Here is a 27,033-nt window from a genome sequence, read left to right on the forward strand (position 1 = left end):
TCTCTCTCTATGACAAATAAATAAATAAAATCTTTAAAAAAAAAAAATGGATCACATACCTAAATGTAAAAGCTAAAACTATAAAACTTTTAGAAGAACACATAGGAGTGAATCTTCCATGAGCTTTGGTTAGGACTTCAAAAGTGCAAGTGACAAAAGAAAAAAATAGATAAATTGGACTTCATTGAAATAAAAAATCTTGGTCCTACAAAAGGTACCTTCAGGAAAGTGAAAAGACCTACAAATATTTGTGGGAGAACATATTTGCAAATCATATGTCTGGTAAGAGACTGGTATCTAGAATATATAAAGCACTCTTACAGAAGGTAGAGTATATGGTACTTTTACAGGTAGATACAGTGGAAGCATGTGGAAATTATCATTTGGGTGCTTTTTTTGTTTTGTTTTCTTATACTTTATGAATTAGGAAGCCATGAGTGAGAAGATGTGGCAGGGGCTGGAGGTTTGAGAAAGGAGGAGGTATGGCAGAGTCCCCTGACAGAGGGGAAGAATGAGTGGAGGGGAAACCTGCCGGGGAATTGTCAGGTAGCACCGAAGATCCATATGAGCTCATGCTGATGACTTGCGATGGGGGAGACCAGTTCCCACAGTCTTGTCTTTCTCTCCAGCCAGTTCAGCCGCATGGATGCAGGTACTGAGATTTAACATGCTTGGGGATTTTGCCAAGGGAGTGCAGGCACATAATCCCTTTACTGTGTTTCTGAAGTTTAAAAAGTTAGGAAAACTCATGGTTTTGTGTTTTGCTTTGTTTTGGTTAAGTTTGTCAAACTTTTGTGGTGGCAGCATCTGATGTAAAAGGTCATAAAGCTATTATAAACCTGTAAGGCTTTATTTATCTCACCTAGTGGGGATGGTTCATACATTTTGCTGCAGAAATATTCATGTGTTTGACGTTAGGGTGCCATCCCAGACTCTGCTGGGGCATTTGTATTTTATACACTGTCTTATCCTCCTAAAATGCTCAAAATTCTGAATTCCAAGACCCATCAATCCCCAAGGGATCTGACTCTGTTTGACAAAGGGATATTACATCTTTCGAGGAAGTTGAGAGTGTATACCAGGAGTGATTATCCTGATGGACTGTGGAGTCACTGCCACCTGAGGAAGGAGGGAATAAGCACATGAGGGGAAGAGGCAGGATGCTGCAAAGGTCTCAGGATCAATGGGTTATTGATCTGGTGGGGCCGAAGAATTATTGGAGTCTAAATGCTAGAAGGAGAATGTCGGAAAGACAGGGAAAGGTTTGTTTCACTGGGCTTTTCATCCCTACAGGACATCATTACAGAGCACAAGTTAGTACTACCCTTCTGGTGTCTTCCTTGTGAATCCTTTCAGTAAAATTTTCTCTAGTTCTGAATGACTTCCTCCTTATTCTTCCAAGACAAAAGATACATTGTTTGATGCCATGTAAAAAAACATTGCCCAGGAATGCCCAGAAATAGTCAGTGACTGAGCTGGGGTCCCAAAGGATAAAGAAAAAAAGGACACATACCAGGACATCCATCTGGCAATTGAGGGGCAGAATACTGGAAATGGGGACTGTTGGAAATTCTGAACAATAGAACTCTCTCTCTGTACATTGTTACTTTAGTATGGATTAGGAAGAATGGCTAAATGCTGTCACTTGATTCTTATAAAATTGTTTTTATTTGTAAGAAAAAGGAAAGGCAAATTGTCAAAAGAAGAAGTTCTTTAGTATTCGAATGCTTAATTCTTAACTGTGTCTGCACACATCAGGGCCTACCTAATACTGATGGTGATTTACTTACACTCCCAGTTAATAATTAGACATTGGGAGACATTATATATCATGCCTAATGGAATATATGGGATCTGATGAGAAAGTTTTCTGTTTTGACTAATAAATTTTAACCCAAATGGCCAAGCCTAGTGAAATATTACGGCCTTTGAAATATTTTAGAACTTGTGCAGAGAAAACAATGTTACTTTATTCAGTGAATGAATTTATCATCCCTTCGAAATTGTAGGCCTTACTTGGCTCTCACTCTGGAGTGGAGGCATGGTGTAGCACTGAATCAGAAAGTGGAAAAACTAATCAAATCCTTAAACACCAAAGGCAGCGAGGCAGAGTCAGGCTGACTTTTAGTGGTAGCCTCCAGGTATACATTTTCTTATTTTAGTAACCAAATGTGTGGGTTATTTGTAACGTCAGCATTAAGATGCTTCTTGAATTTTATTCACACCTCCTGATTTCTCTCCATTCTTCTATTTCTCTTCCTGTAATTATTGTACTTGCCATTGCAGAAGCTAGATGCTGTTCATCTCTGATCACAAGATCTAGAAGAATGCTGGCTACATAACTCGTTTTAGAAATGGTTTTGAATAAGCGCTGTGTACAAGGCAGAGTGCAGAGTTCTGTGGGAGGTGAGCATTTGAGTCAGACTCTACCCTGCCTTCAGGATGCTTACAGCCAGGTAGACGGGATGACAGAAATACAAACAAACCAACATGGTTGGTGAAGAGGTATGAAAGAATTAAGAAGAGAGAGAAATTAATAACAGTTTGGAGGAGTTCGAGAAGGCTGCAGGGAAGAGGAGATGGCATTTGATCTGGCCTTCAAAGACGGATTGAGGGGCCCCTGGGTGGCTCAGTGGGTTAAAGCCTCTGCCTTTGGCTCAGGTCATAATCTCAGGGTCCTGGGATCAAGCTCTGCATCGGGCTCTCTGCTCAGCAGGGAGCCTGCTTACTCCTCTCTCTCTGCCTGCTTCTAGCTACTTGTGATTGCCATCTGTCAAATAAATAAAATCTTTAAAAAAAAAAAAAAAGAAGAATGAGATCTTTTAATTCATTTGGATTTTTTGTTTTTTCTTTTAAAGATTTATTTATTTATTTTAGAGAGAAAGAGGGAGCATGCATTGGATGGAGTGGGGGGAAGAGAGGAAGAGAGAGAGAATCTCAACCAGACTCCCCACTGAATGCAGAGCCTGACAAAGGGCTCAATCCCATAACCCCCTGGAGCCAAAATCAAGAGTCAGATACTCATAAAGAAGATGTGATATGTGTTGTACACATACATACACAGACACATAGAGTGGAATACTGTTCAGGCATTAAAAATGAAATCTTATCATTGCAACAACATAGATAGAACTAGAGGGTATTATGCTAAGCAAAATAAGTCAGAGAAAGATTATTATCATGATCTCACTGATATGTGGAATTTAAGAAACAAAACTGAGGATCATAGGGGAAGAGAGGAAAAAATAAAACAAGATGAAAACAGAAACAAACTATAAGAGACTCATAGTCATAGGAAACAAACAGGGTTGCTGGAAGTGAGGGGTAACTGGGTGATAGACATTAAGGAGGGCACGTGATGTAGTAAACATTGGGTATTGTATAAGACTGATTAATCACTGACCTCTACCTCTAAAACCCATAATACATTATATGATAATTAATTGGATTTAAATTAAAAAAAAAGTCACACACTCAACCAACTGAGGCACCCTGTTTTTGTTTTTTTTTTTTTAATTCAAGCTCTTGGAATAGGTTTTTAAGAAGGGTAATTTTTTTTTAAAAGATTTTATTTATTAGAGAAAGAGAGTGTGGGGACTCGTATCTAGAATACATAAAGAACTCTTACAGCTCAATAATAAAAAGGCAACCTTATTAAAGAATGGCCAAGGCTTATCTGAGTAGACATTTCTCCAAAGAAGATATACAAATGACCAGTAAGCACAAGAGGATGTTCAACCTCATTAGCCATCAGAGAAATGCAAATCAGAACCACAGTGAAATAATACTTTATACCCACTGGGATGACTGTCATCAAAAAGTCAGACAATAACAAGTGCTGATGAGGATGTAGAAAAATCGGACCTGTCCAGCACTGCTGGTGGGAATGTAAAATGATGTACCTGCTTCGGAAAACAGGCTGGCAGTACCTCAAGGTGTCAGACCTAGAGTTACTATGTAACCTAGCAATTCCACTCCCACGTATTTACCTGAGAGAAATGAAAGCACCTGTCTGTACAAAAACTTGTCATGAATATCCATAGCAGCGTTATTCTTAATAACTATGAGGTGGAAACAACTCTGATATCTCTCAATTAATGAATAGGTAAAATATGGTGTAGCTCTGCAGTGGAGTATTCAGCTGTAAAAAAGAAGGAAATACTGATATATGCTATAACATGAATAAACCTTGGGACTTATGTTAAGTGAAATAAGCTAGTTATAAAAGACCATAAATAGTATGATTGCATTTTATATGAAATGTCAGGAATGGGCATATCATAAAGATAGAAAGATTAGTGATTGCTTAATCACTAATTGTATTGGAGTTTGTGGGTCGGGCTTACTGGGAATGATAGCTAATAGGTTTGGGGTTTCTTTTAGTGGGATGAAAATGTTCTAAGATTAAATGTGGTAGTGATTGCACAATTCTCTGAATTGACCAAAATACACTGAATTATATACCTCTTGCATGGGTGAATTAATATAGTAAGTGAATTATATCTCAATAAAGTTGTAAACAATTGCTTGGCATTATCAGCATCAAATCAAAATAAGTGTTGTTGTTGTTATTTCTAGGGTGTTACCATGTTTGTTTGTTTGTTTTCAGGAGCAGGACAATGTAAGGGCTTTAATCAATATATCCTTGAACCTCCTGTCTTTTTCGCCTTTGGACATTACAAAATTACTCAGTGTGAATTTGTAGACTGGCAAAATTTTTCAGAACACCTATAGTGGTCCCTCTCCATCGATCCACAGGTTATATGATCCAAAACTTTCAATGGATCACTGAAACGGTGGATAGTACCATGCCCTAAATACACATTTTTCCTGCACATACATACTGTGAATAAAGCTTAATTTATAAATTATGCAGAATAAGAAAATAACAACAATAGCTAATAATGAAATAGAACACTTGTAACAATATACTATAATAAAAATGTGAATGTGGTCTTTTATCTTATTGTACTGTACTAGCCCTTCTTGTGATGATGTGAGATGATAAGATGCCTGTGTGATGAGACGTAGTGAGGGCAATGACGTAGCCATAAGACATAGCGTCAGGCTCCTGTGGACCTTCTGAGGACCCATCAGAAGGAGGACCATCTGCTTCTGCACCGCAATTGGCTGTGGGTAACTAAAACCAGGGTTGAGGCGGGGACTACTGGATAGTCTGGACATTGCCAAATAAATCCTGACATATTCTTCTTGGGTCACGTATTATCCAAGATATGATAAAGCGTTACATTGCTGAGAAGCTTTGGAGGGCAAAAACTTCCAATACTTTATTTCGGTTTTAAGATTTTTTTTTTTTTTTTTTTAATTTATTTGACAGACAGGGATCACAGGTGGGCAGAGAGGCAGGCAGAGAGAGAGAAAGGGAAGCAGGCTCCCTGCTGAGTAGAGAGCCCAGTGTGGGGCTCCATCCCAGGACCCTGGGATCATGACCTGAGCTGAAGGCAGAAGCTTTAACCAGGTGCCCCTTTATTTAGGTTTTAAATAGTAGGTTTATACTACTGTTTTATCACGTTCAAACATTTATCAGATCATCTCTTGACTTCCCTCACAGTGGTGAGGTGTGGGCCTTCCTAGGCTTTCTGCCTCCACGCTTCCCGTTCTCCATACCCCCTGGTGTACTACTGTCATGGTTTTGTGAAAAGTCAGTTTTTATGATATTACGACTAAGTAAATGTACTATGATTATATTTCCTTAGATGCTTGTTTTTTCCTAGAGCTAATAATGCCTTTTTCAAGATACGCTTGGTGTTCTGTATATCTCCTGCTGTTTTTCCCCCACACAGACCAAATGCCTTGAATGCATAAATTAACCTATCATTTCCCCACTCCCTCTACCTTTTCCAACCCAGAGACCTCATTTCTAGGGCTCTCCGGACTCTTCCTCTCTGGAACAGTTGTTCTTTGTGCCTCCGCTGTCAGTAGTCTCAGGGCCTGTTTTTGCTGCTTTCCTGAGTTGGACCTGTTTTCTGACGTCTCACGTCTTCCTCCTTCTTGTCACACGCGCTCATGTTACTGAGGCACATCTTCCTGTGAAGGGGCGCGTGAGGAGTAAACCATTGAGTCTCTTTACACGCATGAAATGTCTCCGTGTAACTTGCATACTTGGTTAATCCTTTGTGTGTGGAATTTGAAGTCGAAAGTCCTTTTCCTCAGAATTTTGAAGGCATTGCCCTGCGGTCCTCTGCTACTTGATATTGCTACTGAAATGTCTAGTCCCACTTAGTTTTCATTTCTGAATATGTAGGGTGACTATATAATCTCTTGCCAAAACTGGGACATTTGAGGTACTAGCCTGAAAAAGAATACTAGGACAGCAGGCGTAAATCAGGACTCTCTGGGGTAAACTGGGACATACGGTCACCCTCTTTATATGTGACCTATTTTTTCTGTAAGCATTTAGGATCTTCTCTGTACTTCCAGTGTTCCACATTTCATGCTGATGTGTCTTGGGAAAGGACTTTTTTTCATTCATTGTACTAGATTTTTTCAGGCTCATTCCTGTCCTTCGATTTGGGAAATTTTCATTACTGTTTCTCTAATTATGTCCTCCTAGCCTTTCTTAGTCAGATGTTTGACATTCTGGATTGTCCTCTAGATTTTTTTCTTCTCTTACAAATAAACAAGGGTCTGTTATCCTTTTGCCTTTTTGTTTTATAGCTGAAGGGGTTTTGTATATTTCTTTTCCAGTTTTATTTTTTTATGTTTTGTATTTAATTTCTTGTTTTACTCTTTACTCACATCCTCCTGTTCTTACAGGAATATATCTTCTTTTCCATTCTTCTTTCTTTCTTTTCTTAGGTTTCTTTTGTTTCCTTTGTTGTTCTTTTGGGTCCCCTCTTCCCTATCTGCTTTGGTCTGTTTGAGCCTTTCCGCAGATGCCAGTGGTCCTTAACTCTCTTCATATTTGTAGTAAGAAATTCAGAGTACCTCTGAAACCTGAGCAGAGCTTTTTGGCTCCTTTAACTATAATTGCTCTGTGAACTAACATCTTGTTTGGAATAGTCTTCAAATGTCAGAACTTGGAGATATTTTCTGGGGAGTGGAAGGATCAACCATGCAGTTTCTCTGCTCTCCTGCGTGGGAGATTTTGTGTCAGGGTGCTGGCATTCTGTTTGTAGGGTAAGGGAAGCAGGCAGAAGTTCCCAGGGACTGGCATGGAACCTTTTTCTTTTACCTCATTCCAGCCTCCTGTGCCTCAGAGCCATCTCTCTGGAGCTTCTGGGGCTCAGTTTTTCCAGAGAAGAAAACTTGTCTCCCTGTGAGGGGGTGGGGGAAAGGGTATAGTCACTTGTGGGATAATGGAGAAGGCCCAGTGGCGCTGTCCCCTCCCACTTCTCCCTCTTTGTGGTAACTGCCACTGCCAGAGCTCCTCCTACAGGGATTCTGTGGGCCTAATTAGTTCCACCCTCACCTTTATTCCCTCTGGGCACTTGGGTGATAACTGCTTTTTACTCTTCCGTCTCCTGACTGTCTTTGAAAAATTTATGAAAATCTGCTCTCATTAACTCTCCCTTTCTCTTCTTTCTCGTGGGTTAATACATTTGTTTTATTCCTCTCCTGTCTTTTAGAGGGCTTGAGAAGGGAGAAGAGATAAACTAATGTGTTCAATCTGCCATTTTTAACTGATTCTGGCGTGCATATTTCTAGACAAAGTATTATAAATGCTGATTAGATGCTGAACAGTACCATCAGCGCTATTCCTCATGTATGTTGTTATGGGTTAAGTAGGTTTTTGTGGGCTGACCTGGAAACCTAACATCAATGATTTTCCCCTGGAACTAGAGAAACAATCAAGCCTTTGTGAGCTGACCCTGGGATTAAAACAGACTAGAACAAAAATATTTCACGCATGTCTCCATTTTCCGAGTCACAAAGAAAATTAGAAATACTACATCATTATTGTTGAAAAGAAAAAGCTCCACTAACTGTAACAGAAACCTGTATTTAATAGAAAAGTTTATTCTTAAAGTTAAGCTATAAAAATTGAACTGAGAAGCAAAATTAATTCTTCAGCAATATTCCTAAAGCTTAATTTTTCAGTAACTTTTTTGAAAGCAGTTTTCCTAATTAAATTAAAACCCAGTGATTGTGTTAGCTGTGGGAAATAGCAGTAGCCATGGGAATAGTTGGTTTACTTGTATTTTCTGGCTACTTTTTTCTTTTTTAAGATTTTACTTATTTGTCAGAGAGTGCAGGAGCAGGGTAGAGGGGCAGAGGCAGAGGGGGAAGCAGGCTCCCTGCTGAGCAGGGAGGCCGATGTAGGGCTCAGTTCCAGGATCCTGAGATCATTCGGTCAGATACTGAACCGAAGGCAGATACTGAACTGACTGAGCCACCCAAGCATCCCTTTTGGCTACTTTCCTTTCTTTCTTTCTTTCCTTTTTTTTTTTAAGATTTTATTTATTTGACAGAGATCACAAGTAGGCAGAGAGGCCGGCAGAGAGAGAGGAAGGGAAGCAGGCTCCCTGCTGAGCGGAGATCCCAATGCAGGGCTCAATCCTAGGACCCTGGGATCATGACCTGAGCTGAAGGCTGAGGCTTTAACCCACTGAGCCACCCAGGTGCCGCCCCCTTTGGCCACTTTCTTATTCCTACCTTGCATGCAACAGGATCTTCTGCCTCACTGGACTGAATAAAGTAGACTTGGCCAGATTGACCAGTAAAACCACCTTCCTTGTTACAAATGACTAAGGGTAGCTGTGCAGGGCACTTGGGTAGTGAAAATGAAGCCCAGAATATGGAAAGTACAGAGAGAAAATGCTGCACCAACTCAGTGTTTGAATGGAGGGACCACTGCAAACGTAACAGACCCACCATAGTCGTGCGGCTTCAGTCTTCGGGAAGGGCATATGGGGCTTTCTTGCCGAGGATCACCCCTGTTGTGCTAGGGCAGACTCCCGTGAGCACTTGCTCCCCATGGTCCTGACAGCCCCAGTCTCAAGGGATTAGAGGCGATTAGGAAAGCCAGGAACCGTTGTTCCAATCTCTTCTGTGGCTGGAACAGGTAAGGGCAATGAGATGTAGCTGCTTCATTATCTCCCGACCCTTTTCATATTTTCTTTCCCTTCTTTTTCTTCTCTTTCTTCTGTTTTCCTTATCAACCTCTCCTCCTTTCCACCACCGTCCCACCCCCCCCCCCCCAGCCATGCTTCTGACAGAACATTGACTAGGAACCAGGAGCCCATTTTGGCTCAGCCTTCAGGGCAGCTGTTTACAGAGTAGCAGTGCTACACGGGTTTACTGTGTCGTATGTCTGTGTAACACTGGATTTGGATCTTGTATTTAGCTGCCAGAAGTGACTGTGATGAAGTAGGAGAGATAAACTGATAGATTGGCTGCCAGAAAGATGTTGGGAATCAATCAGATAAACAGTGTAGAGAAATAGCTTGCTGTTTTCTAGTGATAATAAACCAGTGGCCTCTGGTCCCCGCATTTTTAAACGTAATTGCTCTAGTAATAATGTCCAAAATAAGCAAATGAAGAAACCTCACAGGAGGGTTTTTAATTGTGATTGAAATATCCTTTTCCCTTTTGCAGTAAAGATTCATCTTCTATGGAAATGAACATTCCTATAAATTTGTTTTACTTCTTCCAGTGCCTACTTACATAAACAAATGAAAATCAGAGAGTGAACTACCTTCATAGAAATTTGTTCCTCCTCATCTATCCTCCCACAGACGTCAGCTGTTTAAAGTGGTGAAATATCTGTATTGCTACTATGCCTCGCCTACAGAATCATTACTTTTTTTTTTTTTTTTTAGAAACAAAATTTAAAGTCCAACCTGTTTAATTGACAGATGATGAGCAGGATTATTTTAGTGTGTCCCCTTATATTTCTCTCAGACTTTTGGGATTTCAATCTCTGTTGCTATTTCTCTGCACACAGCACTTGTATGGGAGAGATGTATCCAGTTTTATTATCACAATTTAAAACTCTCCTCCTTTAATGTTTAACCTTTCTTTATTCTTAAGCAGGCCCCACACCTGTCGTGGAGCTCAAGCTCACGACCCTGAGATCAAGAGTCACACGCTCTACCAACTGAGGCAGCCAGGTGCCCCTAATACCTAACTTCTCAGTATTACTTCTCTTCACCTAGGACTTTAAGACCCAATGCAAATTCTTAAGTCTGTGTGAAAGGTACCGGTTTACACTCTGGTTGTGTGCAGTGGACCGCCCAGGACTAAGAGGAGAGTAGGAGAGTCATTTAGGGGGGCCTGTGGAGTTCGTTGTATGGGACGAGAGACTGGTTCTCTGTGTTGTATTTGCAGTCCACACATATGACTTCTGTCAGGATCCCTTTTAAAATTGTCATGGCTTTGACTGTGTTGGTGTCATATGTGGTTAAATCTCTTCATAGTAAGCTTGGGGGAATACCAGCCATGGAAAGCAAGAGAATGAAGTTCGCACTTTTAATTATATGTAATAAAGGCTTTTGCCTGAGGAAGACCTTCCTGACTATTGGAGGTTATAGGTCAGAAGTTAACCATGTACCATTATCCTACAGGTGAAGCTGATGCATTTTCCTTTTTGCCATACAGCCTTTCCCACCTGACCTTTTAAAGATTCTCCATTGGTGTCGATGAGATGGACAAAACTAATCATAAAAACAATGAGGGGAATGTTGCACACTCATTGATCCATTTGAAATGAACTGCAGTACAATAAGTCTTCCAAATGGACTTCTGTTCTCAGCTATTGCTGTAGCCACCTTTTTAAAGATATATAAATATGAAAGGGTTAATGGGAATTCAGTCATGCTCTTGCCACTGGGTTGTCCCTTATTGATTGTAGTTTTAGAGCTGTCACGGTGCCATTCAGAATTCCTACTGTGCCCTTTTAAAGTCACTTGGTGCTGGGAGATGATAAATAAATCCGTTGCTTTCCTTTTTCCCCTAGCTCCTTCGAGAACTCATAGAACGGAAAACCAGCTCCTTGGATCCCAATGATCAAGTGGCCATGGGAAGGTAATTTAGATATGGCTTTCTGTTTGTACAAGCAGCCTATATAATAGTTTCTCCCTTTGAGTCCCCTTAATTCTGCCTCAGAGGCAGCGATTGGCTCCGTAATTGTAAATGTTAAGCAACATTAAAAAAAAAAGTTAAGCAAGACAAGGTGATGGAAATCCTATGCCTTGCCTTAAGAACAGTTGAATAAGAGATAATAAAACACCTATGTCTTTGTTTTAGGGTTTGTTTTTCAAAGTCCTTCTCATGGTCTTTGCTCCCTGATTTGGGCTGTGATTGTATCTATATCGGTCTCTGACCGCTGGATAAAAAGCAGCCACCCAAATGCGTGCTCTCAGCTGTCAGAATGTGGCACTGTGCACAACAGGTTCCTTGCTCATAGTTGAATCTGCTTTGTTCGAATCTGCCCTAATTTAGACCTCCACCCCTTCAGTAAAAGCCTCAGCACAATTAAAAACGGAATGTGGCAGCATTACCCAGATGTCAGGGTAGAATGTAAAGTAGTGAAGGAAGGCTCGTGTGTATGCTTCATCCTGTAGTTGGAAAATAAAAAGGGCATTTAGAGTGCTACCTAATGAATAGTGTACATTTAAATAGCCACGAGCCATAATTTGCAAAAGCGTGAAAGGAAACAAAAGCTGCAAGTACCAGAATGGGATTCTGGGCAAAGCAGCATTTTGAGAACGCAATGAAAAATTTGTGTTGATGAAATAATTTTATTTGAGCAAAACATTATTTGGGTTTAAGGATAGGATATTGTTGATATTTTGTGTATCTCTGGAATGCTATAGAGAGCTGTTCACTATAAATTTAATGTGATACAGCAAATTGCATGGTGATTATATTGTACATTTATCTGACTTTACAATAAAATAGATTATGGTAATTAAGATTATATTAAGATTACAGTAATTGGATTTCCCTAGATTATTTTTTTCTGATGTTGAGTTTTCGTTGTATAAATCAGGTAAGATGACTAACTGTTGCTGTTTCTCTTTTTTTTTCCCACATTTGTTCATATGAGGAATTTATGAAAATTTTTCTTCGCCAATATCCTTTATTTGAAAAATTAATTCCTTTTCATCTGAAATGACTGCAGAATATGTGACTCTTGTTTGGATCCTGATTCAAACAAACTAACTGTAAAAGTGAGATGATCCAGGAAATTTGAAGACTGACTCAGTATTTGGTAGTAAAGAATTACTGGCAACTTTTTTTGTAGGTGCGACAGTCGTATTGAGACTGTATTGGGGGGAAGGAACCCTTACCTCTCAGCAGCACATTCTTAAATACGACAGATGAAATGAAAATTAAATACACAAAATGGCCGCAAAACTAATGTCAGTGGTGGGTAATTACAAAAAAATTAGCAAACATTGGAAAGTGCTAGAAAAAGCACTTGGTATTAACAAAGGGAAAATTGAAGAATTCCTGTATTCAAACTGAACAGCAGTTATAGTGTTAGTAATAGAACATCCTGCACAGCTATAAAACATTGAAAGCAAACAGCTCTCTACTCAGTTTGCTGGCTTTTCCTGTGGACTGCAAGATTTAGTGCCTGTCACAGGAACTCTAGATACTAAGGAGCATTGTTAACCAAATTCGCTGTAGAATTTCCCAGCTGCCATTTGTTTTTTTCTCATTGCACAAATCCTCTTCAATTGATTAGTCGCTTTGGCCCCAGACTATCTTGAGGAACTTGATGTGGGTTGATGATTTCTTTCCGCAGTGAGAAAAATTCCAGTTTGTCAATAAGTATTACTATTTCTGTTAGTGATGATACATAATATTGTTTGTGAATTTCCCAGGCAGTGGCTTGCAATCCAGAAGTTACGAAGCAAAATCCACAAGAAAGTAGATAGGAAAGCCAGCAAAGGAAGGAAACTCCGGTGAGTTACTTTTTAGAAAAGATTTTAACATGTTACAGCTCTTACATTTTGGCTGTTATGTCAGTTCTATATGTCTTCTGATGATTCTGTTTTTAAGGATCAGAAAAATAACAAAAACAGTGTCTGTGGCTTTTTGGGGACTCCATTTTTCTTACTCTAAAATGGAAATGCGTAGTTCAGTTCCTTTTTGTTTTGCTGTTGTAAGGGGATGGGTTAAATAACACCTGCATTTTCCTGAAAGAAAAATAAGAAGAAAAGAAGATAGTTGAAATTGTCTTAGTTTTTTGTTTTGTTTTGTTTTTTGGATTTTTTTTTTTTCTAGAGCGAGAGAAAGCAAGAGTGGGGAGGGGAGAGGGAAAGAGAGAGAACCCTAAGCAGACTCTATGCCCAGCCTGGAGCTCGGTGTGGGGCTCAAGCTTACGACCCTGAGCCCACGACCTGAGCTGAAGTCAAGAGTCACATGCCCAACTGACTGAGCCACCCAGGCATCCTGAAATTGTCTTAGTTTTAAAAAGTGATTTCTACAGAACAGTACAGCAGTTTTACTTTGGATGCTTGTTTAGAATAGGATTATATTGGTCCATTTTCATGAGGCCATACATGTATACACTGTGCTAAGAATATATAAATGAAGGATTCCAGAGAATGTTAACAGTGTGCTTAAATGAAATGAGAAATACATTTTTTTAAAGATTTTATTTTTAAGCAATCTCTTCACCCAACATGGGGCTTAAACTTAAACCCTCAGATCAATAGTCACACACTCCACCGACTGAGCCAGCCAGGCTCAGTCCAAGAGAAATAGAATTTTTATGAGAAAACAGATTCTGATTATAAGAAAACCTTCAGTCCTGTATATGTTGTATATGTATGGTATACAGATAGGTAATATTTTATTTTATGTCTGTTGTGTAGTATCATTTGCACAAAGCCTCCTGTCAAAGAAACTACTTATAATTGAGGTGCACATGGAAAAAAAAAATCTTCAGCTCATTGTGTTATGACAGTTTAGGCAGATAGCGAATTCTGCATCCTTATTAGAGACTGCCTGTCATTGAATTCCCTTTAGACAGATGTGGATCTGTCTCATATTTAAGTAACTTCAGAGAATCAGATTTCACAACTACTTTAACTGATCTGTTTTTGTTTTTAACCAGCTCACCAGGAAATAGGTATTTCTCTCTAACTTTGCAGAAGTGCAAAGCAACTTTTCACCATCTTTTTATTCAAAGTCACTTTCTTAAATCTCAGGCTAAGTTGTTATAATTTGTTTAACTTTTTTCATATTTGGAATTTCCATGTCTTCACACTTATCCAGGTTTGTTTTTAGTGGGATGGTTAAGAGCATAGGTTCTAGGGCCAAACTTACTCTTTAATGTTGAGAACAGATTTTTCCCTAGTGCTGTGCTTTCAAAATTGTAGCTTTATGAGATGATAAATGTTCTCTACAGGGAGAAGCCTGGAATCCTGGGAGGCTTGGGTTCAAATTCTGGCTCTGGCTGTATGATTTTGGTTGTTCTTTTATCTCTGTGACTCACTTTTCTCATTTACTAAGTAGTATAATAATCCCTACTTCACAGATTTGGTTTGAGGGTTAAAATGATGTATTAAATGTCTGATACATAGTAAACATTCAAAAGTGTTAATTTTCTTGGTTTCTCTTGTTTACCTATTGGTATTGCTGTTGCAAATATACTATCTTCAGAAGAATTGAGAGAGGACAAAATCCCTTCTCTACATTATTGTTAGGAATTTTATATTGGGGCAGGTACCTACATGTGTGTGCCCCTTGAGGGCAAGAATTGTGCTCCCTTCTTCTTTAAGATAACTCCAGCCTTTTATTAGTCAGCCAGAAGATGTTTTTGGATGATTATGTCATTAAACTTAACATGCTCACCAGGTATGGAGAAATGGCTATACTCTTAAACATAATGCAGTGTAAGAAGCTGGGTGAATGTTGGAAAAGGGAGTACTTCTCTAGCATGGCAAGTTACTTAGGAGAACATGAGTCTGTTCTTTCCCAAATCAAAACATACTTACCATGGTTATTATTTATGAAGTTGAAAGAAAAAAAAACAGGATTTTGTTTTAATAGTAAATTTTTTTCTTACATTAATTTATTTTCTAAAAGATTTTATTTATTTATTTGACAGAGAGCTAAAGGGGGAACAAAGAGGGGGAGCAGGAGAGGGAGAGAGAAACAGACTCCCCACTGAGCAGGGAATCCTTACATGGGACTTGGTTTTAGGAACCTGGGATCACGATCTGAGCTGAAGGCAGATGTTCAACTGACTGAGCCACCCAGGCATTTATTAAACTAACCTCACTAACCTGTTCATTAGAGGTTTGGTCACTGCGAGTATATATACCTGGTTTTATAGCATTTTGATAAGTGATTTAGAGTCACACATGCCTATAAATCCAAAGACATTTAAAGTCTTATTCTGGCAACAGGCAAGCGAGAGACAGACATTCTGTTTAAATGGAGCTAAACATTAAAATGTAAGGCATGGTTAATTAAAATTTTAAAAGGAGGGGCAGCTGGGTGGCTTAGTCGATTGAGCTTCCCACTCTTGATTTCCACCGGGGTCATGATCCCTTGGGTTGCGGGTTTGGGCCCCGAGTCGGGCTCCCTGGTCAGAGGGGACTCTGCTTGGAATTCTCCCCCTCTGCCCCTCCTCCCTGCTTGTTCTCTCTCTCTCTCTCAAATATTTATTTATTTATCTATTTATTTATTTATTTATTTATTTATTTTAGTCCAAATAAGATTCCTTCTGAAGTTCAATGAACCGTATTGGGTGCCATGTAAGACCCATTTTGCCCTTCAGGAGTGTGTCCTCAGGAGAGGGTAGCAGTGGGGTGCTTGGCTGGCTCAGCTGGTTAAGTGTCTGACTCTTAATTTTGGCTTAGGTCATGATCTCAGGGATGTGAGATTAGACCCCCACACTGGTCTCCACACTGGGTGTGGATTGTGCTTAAGATTCTCCCTACCTCTCCCTCTGCAACCCCCTTCCTGCTCACCCATACGTGCTCTCTTTCTCCTTAAAAATACAAAAAAAAAGGAGAGGGCAGCAGGCACAAAGCAGATGCTGTGTGGGAGGCCCTGTGGTGGAGGTTCTCCTGGTGGCCCGGTCACCTGAGTGCCCTTGGGGGAGCGCAGGCTGCTCAGGAAACCTGTGTCTGAGACGCCATCCACATTCCACACTAAGCAGACTAGAAGAGTCAGCCCAGTGAAAGGCCACAGAGAATAATGGTTTTAAAAACATAGACTTGAGAGTGTACGTGGCCATTTTGGAAACTGTGATTTAATTTGTTTTGGCAAACACTTAAAATGCATAGGGGGGAATGGCAGTAGATAAGGCTGTGTGAGTAGGTGAGTGCTAGGTCATGGCCATGCTAAGAATTTGGGCTTTATTCTGTACACTGTAGTGAGTCATGGAAAAACAAAGGAAGACTGAAGAACTGTCACAGAGTGAAGGAGACATCACAAGTAGGTACAGTTTGGGGTCCTAGATTGGAGCCTGGAAAAGAAAAAGGACACTAGGATAAAAATGGGTGAAATTTGAGAGCTGTGTAATTTGGATGGTAGTATCATACCTGGGTTCACTTCCTGATTTTGATAATCACACTGTTTATGTAAACTGTTAATTCTAGAGGAAGCTGGGCAAGGGTATTCATGAACTCTCTCTATTATTTATGTGGTTGTTCTACAAGTCTAAAATTACTACAAATTAGTTGTTGAGTTAAAAAGTTTGGGACTGCGGTTCCTGGGTGGCTCAGTCGGTTAAGTGTTCGCCTCTTGATTTTGGCTCCAGTCTTGATCTCAGGGTCGTGAGATCAAGCCCCATGTCAGCTCTGCACTGGGCATGGAGATGACCTGGGATTCTCCCTCTCCCCACCCCACCCCACGCCACCCCACCAAAAACAAGTTTGGGGCTCCACACTGGGCTTGGAGGCTACTTTAAAAAAAAGTTTTATTTTATTTTTTAGATTTTATTAATTTATTTGACAGAGAGACACAGCAAGAGAGGGAACACAAGCAGGGGAAGTAGGAGAAGGAGAAGCAGGCTTCCTGCAGAACAGGGAGTCCGATGCAGGGCTTGATCCCGGGACCCTGGGATCATGACCTGAGCCAAAGGCAGATGCTTAACAACTGAGCCACCAAGGCACCCCTTGATGAATGTGAGGAATGTGGTCAGAATGAGAGGGTGGTCTTTATTAATAGCAATAGTGATCACATTTATAAAACTCTCACTGTTAGGCACTGCTAAGCAGTTTATGTGCAGAGAGAACAAAAACCACACTCTGGAGCTTCCTTGTCCAGGTTTGAAACCTGACTCTGCTACTTACCGCCCCCTCCACCCCACCGGGGACCTTGGGCAAATTAGTTTACTTCTGTGCTTCAGTTTCCTAACCTGTGAAACGTGTATATTCCTAAAAGTCCCATCTCAGAGGGGTATCAGATTAGGTGAGCTGATTCCTATAAAGTGTTCTGAGAAGGGAAGCAGCTCACACAGCCTGCACAGAGTTGGGAAGTCACAAATTTGGATTTGAGCTAAGTGGTCTGATTGCAGAGCCCATGCTTCTGACCTGTGGCCTGTTCGTTTCTCTCTGGGCAGGACTTACTGGCCTCTGCAGGCACCAGAATGACATATTGGAGACATTAGTGTTCTGCCCCGAAGGATTAAACAAGTGGCCCGGCTAGATGAAACTATTATAAATAACATCCTTAAATGAGACCTCAGGAAGAGCTGATAGATATGCCAGCTGTCATCACCGATACTGGGTTCCACTAGTGAGCAGGTTCTGCTCTTTGTTTGCCATGAGTTGGAAAGAGAAGATTTCCAGAAATGTCATAGCACAGATGAACGATCATTTAAATGATAACAGGTTAATGGCATCAGCCTGGTCAGACTGGACATGGCAGCTTGTTAGTTGGATGCTAGAAAATAATTTATTTTTAGAAAAGGAATATTTGCGTTTGGGGAAATAATTATCGCTATTGATTATTTTTACTTAGCATTATATTTAAGTAGATTTGATGATGATTTAATCAGAATTCATAATGTAAGTGAATTAAATTTAGTCTTTTAGTAACAGGATGTCTTACTGTGTTTGTCCGTTCTTCTTCAGCAAAATGCCATTTATCTTTTCTTAGCATGGTTGTTAAAAGGTGTTTTAATACTAAAACATGCATCCATCCTCAGCAGCTCTGAGATTAGATGAAATCTATTGCATTAAGTACACATTACTAAATTGTCTTTAATGTGATTACTTCTTAGTCTGTCTTTCGTCATGCTGTTAATAGTTATTGAATATATTGTATTAAAATGTAAAGGTATTCCACATAGCAGCACCATCCAATAAAAACATGCATTACATATGTAATGTTAAATGTTCTAGTGGCCACATAGTAAAAGGAATCAGGTAGACTTAATAATATATTTCACCTAGGGACGCCTGGGTGGCCCAGTCAGTTAAGTGTGTGCATTTGGCTCAGGTCATGATCCCAGAGTGATGGGATCCGGCTTTCATCGGCTTCCCTACTCAGTGAGAAGCCTGCTTTTCCAGAACTCTGCCCTTCCCTCTGCTCATAATCTCTCGCTCGCTCGCTCGCTCAAATAAATAAATAGTCTTTAAAAAATACTTCATTTAACCCAATATATCAAATATTATTACCCAGTTTTTCAATAATTTATTATTTTAAAATTATTAATGGTATATTTTACGTTCTTTCTTAAATCCTGAATCTTCAATCTTCAAAATCTGGTGCACTTAACTTGGTCCATCCACAGCAGTCAGACTAACCATGGTTTCAAGGGCCTACGTACATAACGGCACATGGCTAGTGACTACTGAATCGGATAGTACATCTATGGAGTAGAGCTCATAGTCTTTGTCCAGAGAGTGGATTATAAACCTCTCTTTGGATACAGCCAAGAATAGTGTTCCTTTTTTCAGATGGGCACCAAAGTTTGGTGAAGCCTCAAGACATTAAAATGCATTTATTAATAATACTTATGCTTTATACTTAAATTAAAAGGTTATGTGACTATTTATATTCTCATATATTAACATAACCTTTGAGAGGGTATTTTGGTTCAGTCTTTCAATTTTTAATATGTTTATCTTTGGATTCACCAGCAATTTCACATTTTAAAAAATTTATCCTGAAGATATATGTAAACAAATATGCAATAATTTATGTATAAGAATCTTCACCTTAACACTGTTTGGTACTGATTTTAAAGGGGAGCAGTCTAAGCTCTGGGTACCTGGGTGGCTCAGTGCGTTAAGCCTCTGCCTTCAGCTTGGGTCATGATCTCAGGGTCCTGGGATTGAGCCCCACATCAGGCTTTCTGCTCAGCAGGGAGCCTGTTTCTTCCTCTCTCTCTCTCTGCCTGCCTCTCTGCCTACTTGTGATCTCTCTCTCTCTCTGTCAAATAAGCAAAGAAAAAAATCTTTAAAGAAAAGGGGGGGAGCAGTCCATATAAATGCCCATTAATAGGAAATTAAATAAATTATAATACATTGAAACAGTGGAATATTCTGCAACTATGAAAAAGAATAAACTGTGATATGGTTCAGTGGGGAAAAGTGTATAATGTAGAATATCAAGTATATTACAACCTTCCTTTTATGTGAAAAATGTGTTAAGTTTATATTTGTCTTATATATGGAAAATGCTACAGCCACACTTAACAGTTTTAGTTAACAGTGATTATTTCTGGGGATAGAACTGGAGGACCCTTGTCAGTTTTCTATACATTTTTGTATTTGAATATTTTTTTATAAGAATTGTATATTACTTTCTATAATTAGGAGGTAGCAGACATTTAAAAAAAACACGTATGCACAGAGTTTTTGTTTTTGCATCTTACGAAACGTGAAGAATGGGAAGCAATATAAATGTTCAAAAATGTATTATACTGGGACGCCTGGGTGGCTCAGTTGGTTAAGCAGCTGCCTTCGGCTCAGGTCATGATCCCAGCGTCCTGGGATCGAGTCCCACATAGGGCTCCTTGCCCTGCAGGGAGCCTGCCTCTCCCTCTGACTCTGCCTGCCACTCTGCCTGTGCTCTCTCTCTCTCTGACAAATAAATAAATAAAATCTTAAAAAAAAAAATGTATTATACTATTTCCACTCCTGGGATTGTATACAACTATCCAGATATTGTTATGGGACATTACTTACAATGCTGCTAAGTGAAAAAAAGAGAATACAAAATTGTGTGTGTGTGTGTGTGATATTTGTAAATAACAGGATTACTATGAAGACAGACTAAGCAAAATGTTAACAGCTCTCTTTAAGTAGAGGAACTATACATTTTGTGTGTGTGCTTTGTTGGTTTCTTTTCATATTTTCTATAATGAATTTATACCTTTTCTATTACTCTTGTAACGGGGGAAATATCATCACTATTACTCTAAAATTCATTTGTTAAAAAAAGGATAAAATTTGGGAGGCTTAGCTGTGGGTAGTACCATAGAGAATCAAATTACTCGATATGTGTAAAAATGTTTGTAATACTGTAAAGCTAATATTATGTACGTGAAAATATCATATTTTTGTTTGCAGATAGTGTTCTGCCCAAGTAGAATTTTGTGGGTTTTTAAAAAGATTTTATTTATTTTTTAAGTAATCTCTACCCTCAACATGGGGCTGAAACTTACAACCTGGAGATTAAGAGTCACACAATCTACTAACTGAGCCAGCCAGGCACCCCCACCCCCAATAGATTTTTTTTAGTTAGAATTTTATAATATGCATATTGTCATACAGCCTCTTCTGTTATAATGAACAGAAGGGCTACCTCCTGTGGATTCTCTTTGGGTAGAATTTGGTCCATATAAGGTCATATGGTTGTTCAGCTCCTTTCATTAGAGGATCTCAAAGCACTTTGTGCAGAAATACCCTTTTTTTTTCTGTTGGTGGGAAATGGAAGTGATAATTTAAATTTCCATAACACCGTGACTTGAAGAGCTAAGGATCAAACTTGTTATGTCTCAGATGTACTCCTTCATTTAAAGATGGGTGAAATGAGAGCCTGGATCTAGTGAATAGAGATGATGTGGAATTCTAGAAGCCTTTTCTGACTCAGGGAACCAGTGCTAATGAGTGATGGTGATGTGAGGCATTGTATTCGGGTGTTGCACCACTACTGTGCTTACTACTTACTAGTAATGACATAGAAAAATGATTAAGATGTACTTAGAAAGAAAATGGAGTACTCAAGTCCTCCTTCTCTTCTATCTGGAATAAAGTTTAAGGGTTAGTATATTGCTCAAGGGCACAAGAGTGTCTACTCTTTTTTGAGACTATGGTATAAATGGATCTGTGTCAAACTACTGTCATTTACAATGTACTTTTATAAGACTTTTATTCTGTTAAGGGAGATTATTAAGGGAAAAGAGGGAAATACATTTGTGATTAGTGTGTGCTTATGAATTGTTCTCCATTCCACTCTGGAGTCATGCGTTCCTATGATCAGTTCTGGACTTTATTAACTCATGGAATGTGTTTCGTTTTCTGGGTTAATAGTTACTAATGTCACTGCCTGTTTGTTTCCTGCTTTATTTAGGTTTCATGTCCTCAGCAAGCTACTGAGCTTCATGGCACCTATTGACCATACTACAATGAATGATGATGCCAGGTGAGTAATAGATTAATTATGTGTCTCAAATGGCTCCATGACAGCTTGATATTGACCTGTTCTACAGCCTGTCGCCCTCTCCCATTTCTTCTTATCAGTTAACCATTTGTCATTGACATCATAGTAAGGGTCCTTGTCACTTTTCTTCACCCCATAATTACTGTAGAACCAAACCAAAATTTCTGTGAATATCATTGCTGCCTCCGGTGGTTTTTTGTTCATTTTGCTGTTTGGTTTTTAAACTTTAGCCACCTGCCAAGGCATCTAGGCCTTTCTCTAATATGGAAAAGTAGGTCAGGACAGTGCATGTGCATGCTTTATGTGGCTGGGGGATTTTGTGCATATGCTCTCTTTTTTAAAATGTCTCTATAGAGATTGTCACTCTAGAGATGTGTGTTATGTTGTGTTTGTTCAGGCTGCTGTTGAGGACATACTCATTTTATAAACTGAAACAAGACAGAAATATATGGGAAAATATCTCCTTGTAATATTACAATTAATAGCCATTTTTCAAAGACTCACTTCTTCTGTATTAGCTAGCATTCTAGCATTCTACTACATTGTAATATTTCCTTATTACTTATTTAGCCCTTTCCTTCTCTTTCATTTATTTGCCATTCATTTATATCAGTATGAACTTTTGCTTTCCTACTTTATTCAGTGAATTATAACCTATTACTGTCATTATTTTTTATTTGAAATTGTTCTGTGTAAATGGAAGCTCTTTCAAGCTGGCTTGTGTCCTTTTGGGATGTCTCCATTCCTTGAGTGTGTTCTTACTTTCTGGCACAACAGGGTATTCTAGGCTTGTCTTATAATTTCCCTGTTTAAGCCCTGGAGTCAGTCTTTCTCCAAGGAGCCCTGATTCCTTTTTGTGTATTGTGGTATTTAGAAGCCAAGATCTGTGTGCTAAGGGTGTTCATCATCATGGCGTTTCACTGTCCTAGGCGCTGTCAGTGTAGGGAGCTGGGAAGTATATGTGTGTTAAATATACACACATGCAGGAGAGAGCCACTTGAGGCATCTCTGACTGTTTACTTTAAGTCCTTTTACCCCCCCAATTTTCCTAGACATTTTATTTATTTATTTATTTATTTATTTATTTATTTTAATGTACTCTGCACGCAACGTGGGGTTCAAACTCATGACCCTGAGGTTAGGGGTCACATGCTCCACTGACTGAGCCAGCCAGGCATGCCTCCTTTCAGTCTTTATGAGTTTCCTTTGAGAATGTTCTCGTTTTTCTTTAAAATATAATTAAAATTACATTCTATGGGAATTTTTTCTTTAAATATTTGTATAGTGTAAGCATTTTAATGTCAGTAACAACTCAAATTTTACATGACTTTATAATATTTTTATATTGCTTAGTTAGTCATTCACTACTTGTTGGACATTTAAATGATTTTTAATTATTGTAAATAATGCTATGGTAGACATTTGTAAACATGAATTTTTACCAGGTGAAATTGCTGGTCGTAGGGTAAGCATGTAAGGGTTTTGCCAGCTTTATATTTCAAAGTTCACTTACTCTTTTTATTTGAGAGTATTTCATCTGCTACTAAACTTCATCAGATTTTCTGTCCTGGCCTAAAAAATAGTAGATATGCAGGTTGAGGTGAACATATGATTACTTCTATTTTGTTTGCTTTTGTTTAGTACTTTGAGTGCAAAAGAGCATATGGAGGGTTCTGAGTACATTTGTACTCAGAACGTCGTGACTTCACATGCTCTCCTGCACTTTGTGAGTGATTGCCTTTGTCCAGCTGGGGGGTTTTGTTTGTTTGTTTCCACTTATTTCTGGATCTAGTGTGTTCTTTTGAAATTACAGAGTAAATTGAGTGCAACTTACAGTCCCTGTCAGGACAACGTGGAAGATTATATCAAAGGAAAGGAAAACTAGATGTTCAAAAATGAAGACAAACCATTAAGGAAACATTATTACCCCAGGCATAAAGTGTGAAACCCAGTATATTATTGGTGGCATCTACAACTTTTTGTCCTTTGTAGTTAGGATTATTCTTGAATCACCTAATATCCCAGGGGCACTTAGTTTTCCTGAATCTTATTTATTCACTTAACAATCTCTGAGGGTTGCTACCAAATGCTAACCAAAGATGATTTAAAACTGAGTGTATTATTTAGGATTATGTTGGACTTGGTCTGCAAGAATCTTAAAACCTATCTACAGAGATATGAGCAAATGAGTTTATTTTTTGACAAAAACTTTAGGGGTAGCATGCAATTATTGGCAGTGGTTTCCCCTTCTCAATGATAAAAGGGCGAACTTCTCTTAGTCTTTCTCTTGTGGTCCCAAGATGGCGGCTGCAGTTTTAGCCATCAAACATGTTCATGGTAGGAAAAGAAAGTAGTGTCAGATATATCTGAAAGTAGAGAAAAGAAGTAGTGTCAGATATATCCTCTTTCTTTTATCAGAAAAGTAAAAGCTTCCCCAGAATCCCCTCCAAATGTTTTATGTCTCAATTGTTAGAACTGTGCTACCTTGCTACTTGAGGTGGAGGAGCAGGCAAGGGAGAGGGGGTTGGGAATGTTTGTTGGGTAGTAGTCCTTCTGCCATTCAGTGTTTGTGGGGGGAGAAGGCTGTCCCTTGTAGACTGATGGCTTATTATCAGCATTGTTCTCCAGCTTGTTTAGCCCACTTAAAAAGGAATTTAATAAAATCTTGTAGCTGGAGAACTAAGCATGTGTTTTTCTACAGTGCACTCTATTCCCATTGTGTTTCTTAAGGAGAAGAGGCATTTATCCACATTATTGCTTGTGCTCCATAGTCTGAGTAAGCCAGATTAACTGTGGATGGAGGAACTGGGCATTTGCTCTCTCTGCTTTTAGTATCCAAACTCTCAGGGCAGAATGAGGCAGTCATAGACCTCTTTTGTTTTTCTTTAGGTAATTCCATAATTGGTGACAGTCGGCTACTGTGTATTTTGTCTCCTACTTTGTATATCACAAAATATCACTGAGGAATTGGAAACTTTCATAGTTAAAATATCTTATTAGTACATAGTACTTTTCCTCAAATGAATAGTTTTGGTTTTGCTAGGTTACAGATTTGTCATTCTTGGTGTGCATATATGAATAGAGAATGTTTTTATGATTTTAAGATAGACAAGAACTTTGTAAGCATGACACCAAGGCCTGCAGCCATAAGGAAAAATATTAATAGATCTGACTACCTGAAAATCGCATTGAAAACAAAGTGTTAAGTAAATGACAGACTGGCAAGAAAAAGTTCAATATGTGACATTTTACTATGTAAAATACTATGTAAAGACTTTTTACAAGTCTCAAGAATCCCAATAAAAATAATGGGCAAAATATGTCAACAAGCAAACCTAGAAATCATTAAAAAAAAACTCATATAGCTAAAAAAACAAAGACTGTCTGTCAACCTCATTAATCAAAGAAATGCAAATTAAAATGAGATTTCATTAAATTACAAAATATTAAAAGATTGGTAACCTCCTGTGCTGATGGTGTGGGGAAACAGACACTTCCATGTACCATTGTTGGGAATGGAATTGGCGAAATGATTTTGGAGGGCTATTTGGCAATGTGATCAGGATTTTAAATGTATACTTGGGCACCTGGGTGCCTCAGTGGGTTAAGCCTCTGCCTTTGGCCCAGGTCATGATCCCAGGGTCCTGGGATCCAGCCCCACATCAGGCTCTCTGCTCAGTAGGGAGCCTGCTTCCCCCTCTCTCTCTGCCTGCCTCTCTGCCTACTTGTGATCTCTCTCTCAAATAAATAATGAAATCTTTTTAAAAAATATATACTTGGGGCGCCTGGGTGGCTCAGTGGTTTGGGCTGCTGCCTTCGGCTCAGGTCATGATCTCAGGGTCCTGGGATCGAGCCCCGCATCGGGCTCCCTGCTCCGCAGGAAGCCTGCTTCCCTCTCTCTCTCTCTCTGCCTGCCTCTCTGCCTACTTGTGATCTCTCTCTGTCAAATAAATAAATAAAATCTTTAAAAAAAAATGTATACTTATCTGATGACTCAGAAAAATCTACTTCTAGGAATTGACCTCAGGAAATAAATATGATCTCATGGGTTATGAGACTGATAGGCACATCTGGGTCCATTCTCAGCAGGGAGTCTGCTTGAGGGATTCTCTCTCTCTGCCTCTCCCTCCCAGTAACCCCCCCAAAAAATACATTTTAAAAAACTACTTCAAAATGAATAGATAAGTAAATAGGAAATGTAGAACAAAACAAGAATCTTTGTTGTAACATGGTTTATAATGGAGAGAAATAAACAATCCTAATGACTTCAATAAGCAACTGTTAAATAAATCACAGTAAGATCATTCGTTGAAATTATAAACAGCTGTTAAAGGATGAAGTGACACTGTATTAACATAATGTTCAGCTACGAAATATTTTTTAGTATTATATATTATACATATAATATGTATTTTATATATAACATATACATATTATAATCCACATTTTGAGTAAATAGGTGTATAAGATGGGGGGGAAAAAGTGATATCTTTTAAAAAATGCATTATACTGTCAGATTTCCAGGTTATTTTGTTAACTAGAAAAAGAAATGTTGCTTGTAACATGATCAACTTGTATTTTGACAGTAGAGATTAAACTGGCATATATATACACATATGTAAGTGTATGTTACAGTGGTTAGGGAAATGTCTGGGAAGACTACACATCATAATATTTACAATGTTTACTTGTAGGGAAGGAATGACATGAGGGAGGGGGTGAGGGAGGCTCAGTGTTTTGCTTTTTATGCTTCTAATTTGGTCCAATCTTTCGCCATATATTCATAGAAGTTATGTCAAAAAAAAAGAAGTAGTAGTAGTTACATTAAAAAATAAGATGCTCTGAAAAAATGGATATCAGACTCCACATACTTACTGCTGGCTGGAGGGGAGTAGAAAATACAATTTACTTTCTAGCTTCTATATTTCCATAGTCTTCCAAATTTTTCTACAATTAAACTGCTTTTTATCAACAGGAAAAAAAAGATGTTTTCAGTTTGAAAATTATATATATAATACACAGAGGAAATGGGAAGGTGGTGATTATTTCTGTATTAAAGTAAATGAATGAAAGCTCTCTTCCTTATGGTTTCTGTCCTATGGGCCATATGGATAAAACTGGTTTTTTAGTACCCGGCTAGTGTCTCTTCCCATTACCCTCTGCCCCCCCCCGCCCTTTTTAAAAGATTTTATTTATTTTTTTGACAGAGAGAGACACAGCGAGAGAGGGAACAGAAGCAGGGGGAGTGGGAGAGGGAGAAGCAGGCTTCCCACTGAGCAGGGAGCCTGATACGGGACTCGATCCCAGGACCCTAGAATCATGACCTGAGCCAAAGGCAGCCGCTTAATGACTGAGCCACCCAGGCGTCCCTCTGCCCCCCTTTTTTTTTAATCATGGTAAAATACACATACATTTTCTAGCACTTTAGATTTCTTATTTCCAGAGGTAGCTCCACCTATGGTTCCTACCTTAGCCAGGTCTGCAGAG

The 27,033-nt window shown here is 39.0% G+C and overlaps 1 protein-coding gene across 2 annotated transcripts in view; it reads left to right on the plus strand.

Moving 5' to 3' along the window:
• The window catches only part of AATF (apoptosis antagonizing transcription factor), a 98,621-nt gene that overhangs the window by 54,076 nt on the left and 17,512 nt on the right, over window positions 1–27,033 (plus strand). Inside the window, exons 9-11 of one of the 2 annotated variants that reach the window (XM_013053613.1) lie at window positions 10,919–10,986; window positions 12,795–12,875; window positions 21,457–21,528. In XM_013053613.1, the coding sequence (XP_012909067.1) occupies window positions 10,919–10,986; window positions 12,795–12,875; window positions 21,457–21,528 (221 nt within the window). Of the gene's footprint in view, window positions 1–2,286; window positions 2,632–10,918; window positions 10,987–12,794; window positions 12,876–21,456; window positions 21,529–27,033 lie in introns of those variants that run through there. The other variant, XM_045070018.1, reaches the window with a different exon arrangement.

Source organism: Mustela putorius, unplaced genomic scaffold (genome assembly GCF_011764305.1).
Source record: "Mustela putorius furo isolate JIRA1106 unplaced genomic scaffold, ASM1176430v1.1 tig00003962_pilon_pilon_pilon, whole genome shotgun sequence".
Classification (NCBI taxonomy): Eukaryota; Metazoa; Chordata; class Mammalia; order Carnivora; family Mustelidae; genus Mustela; species Mustela putorius.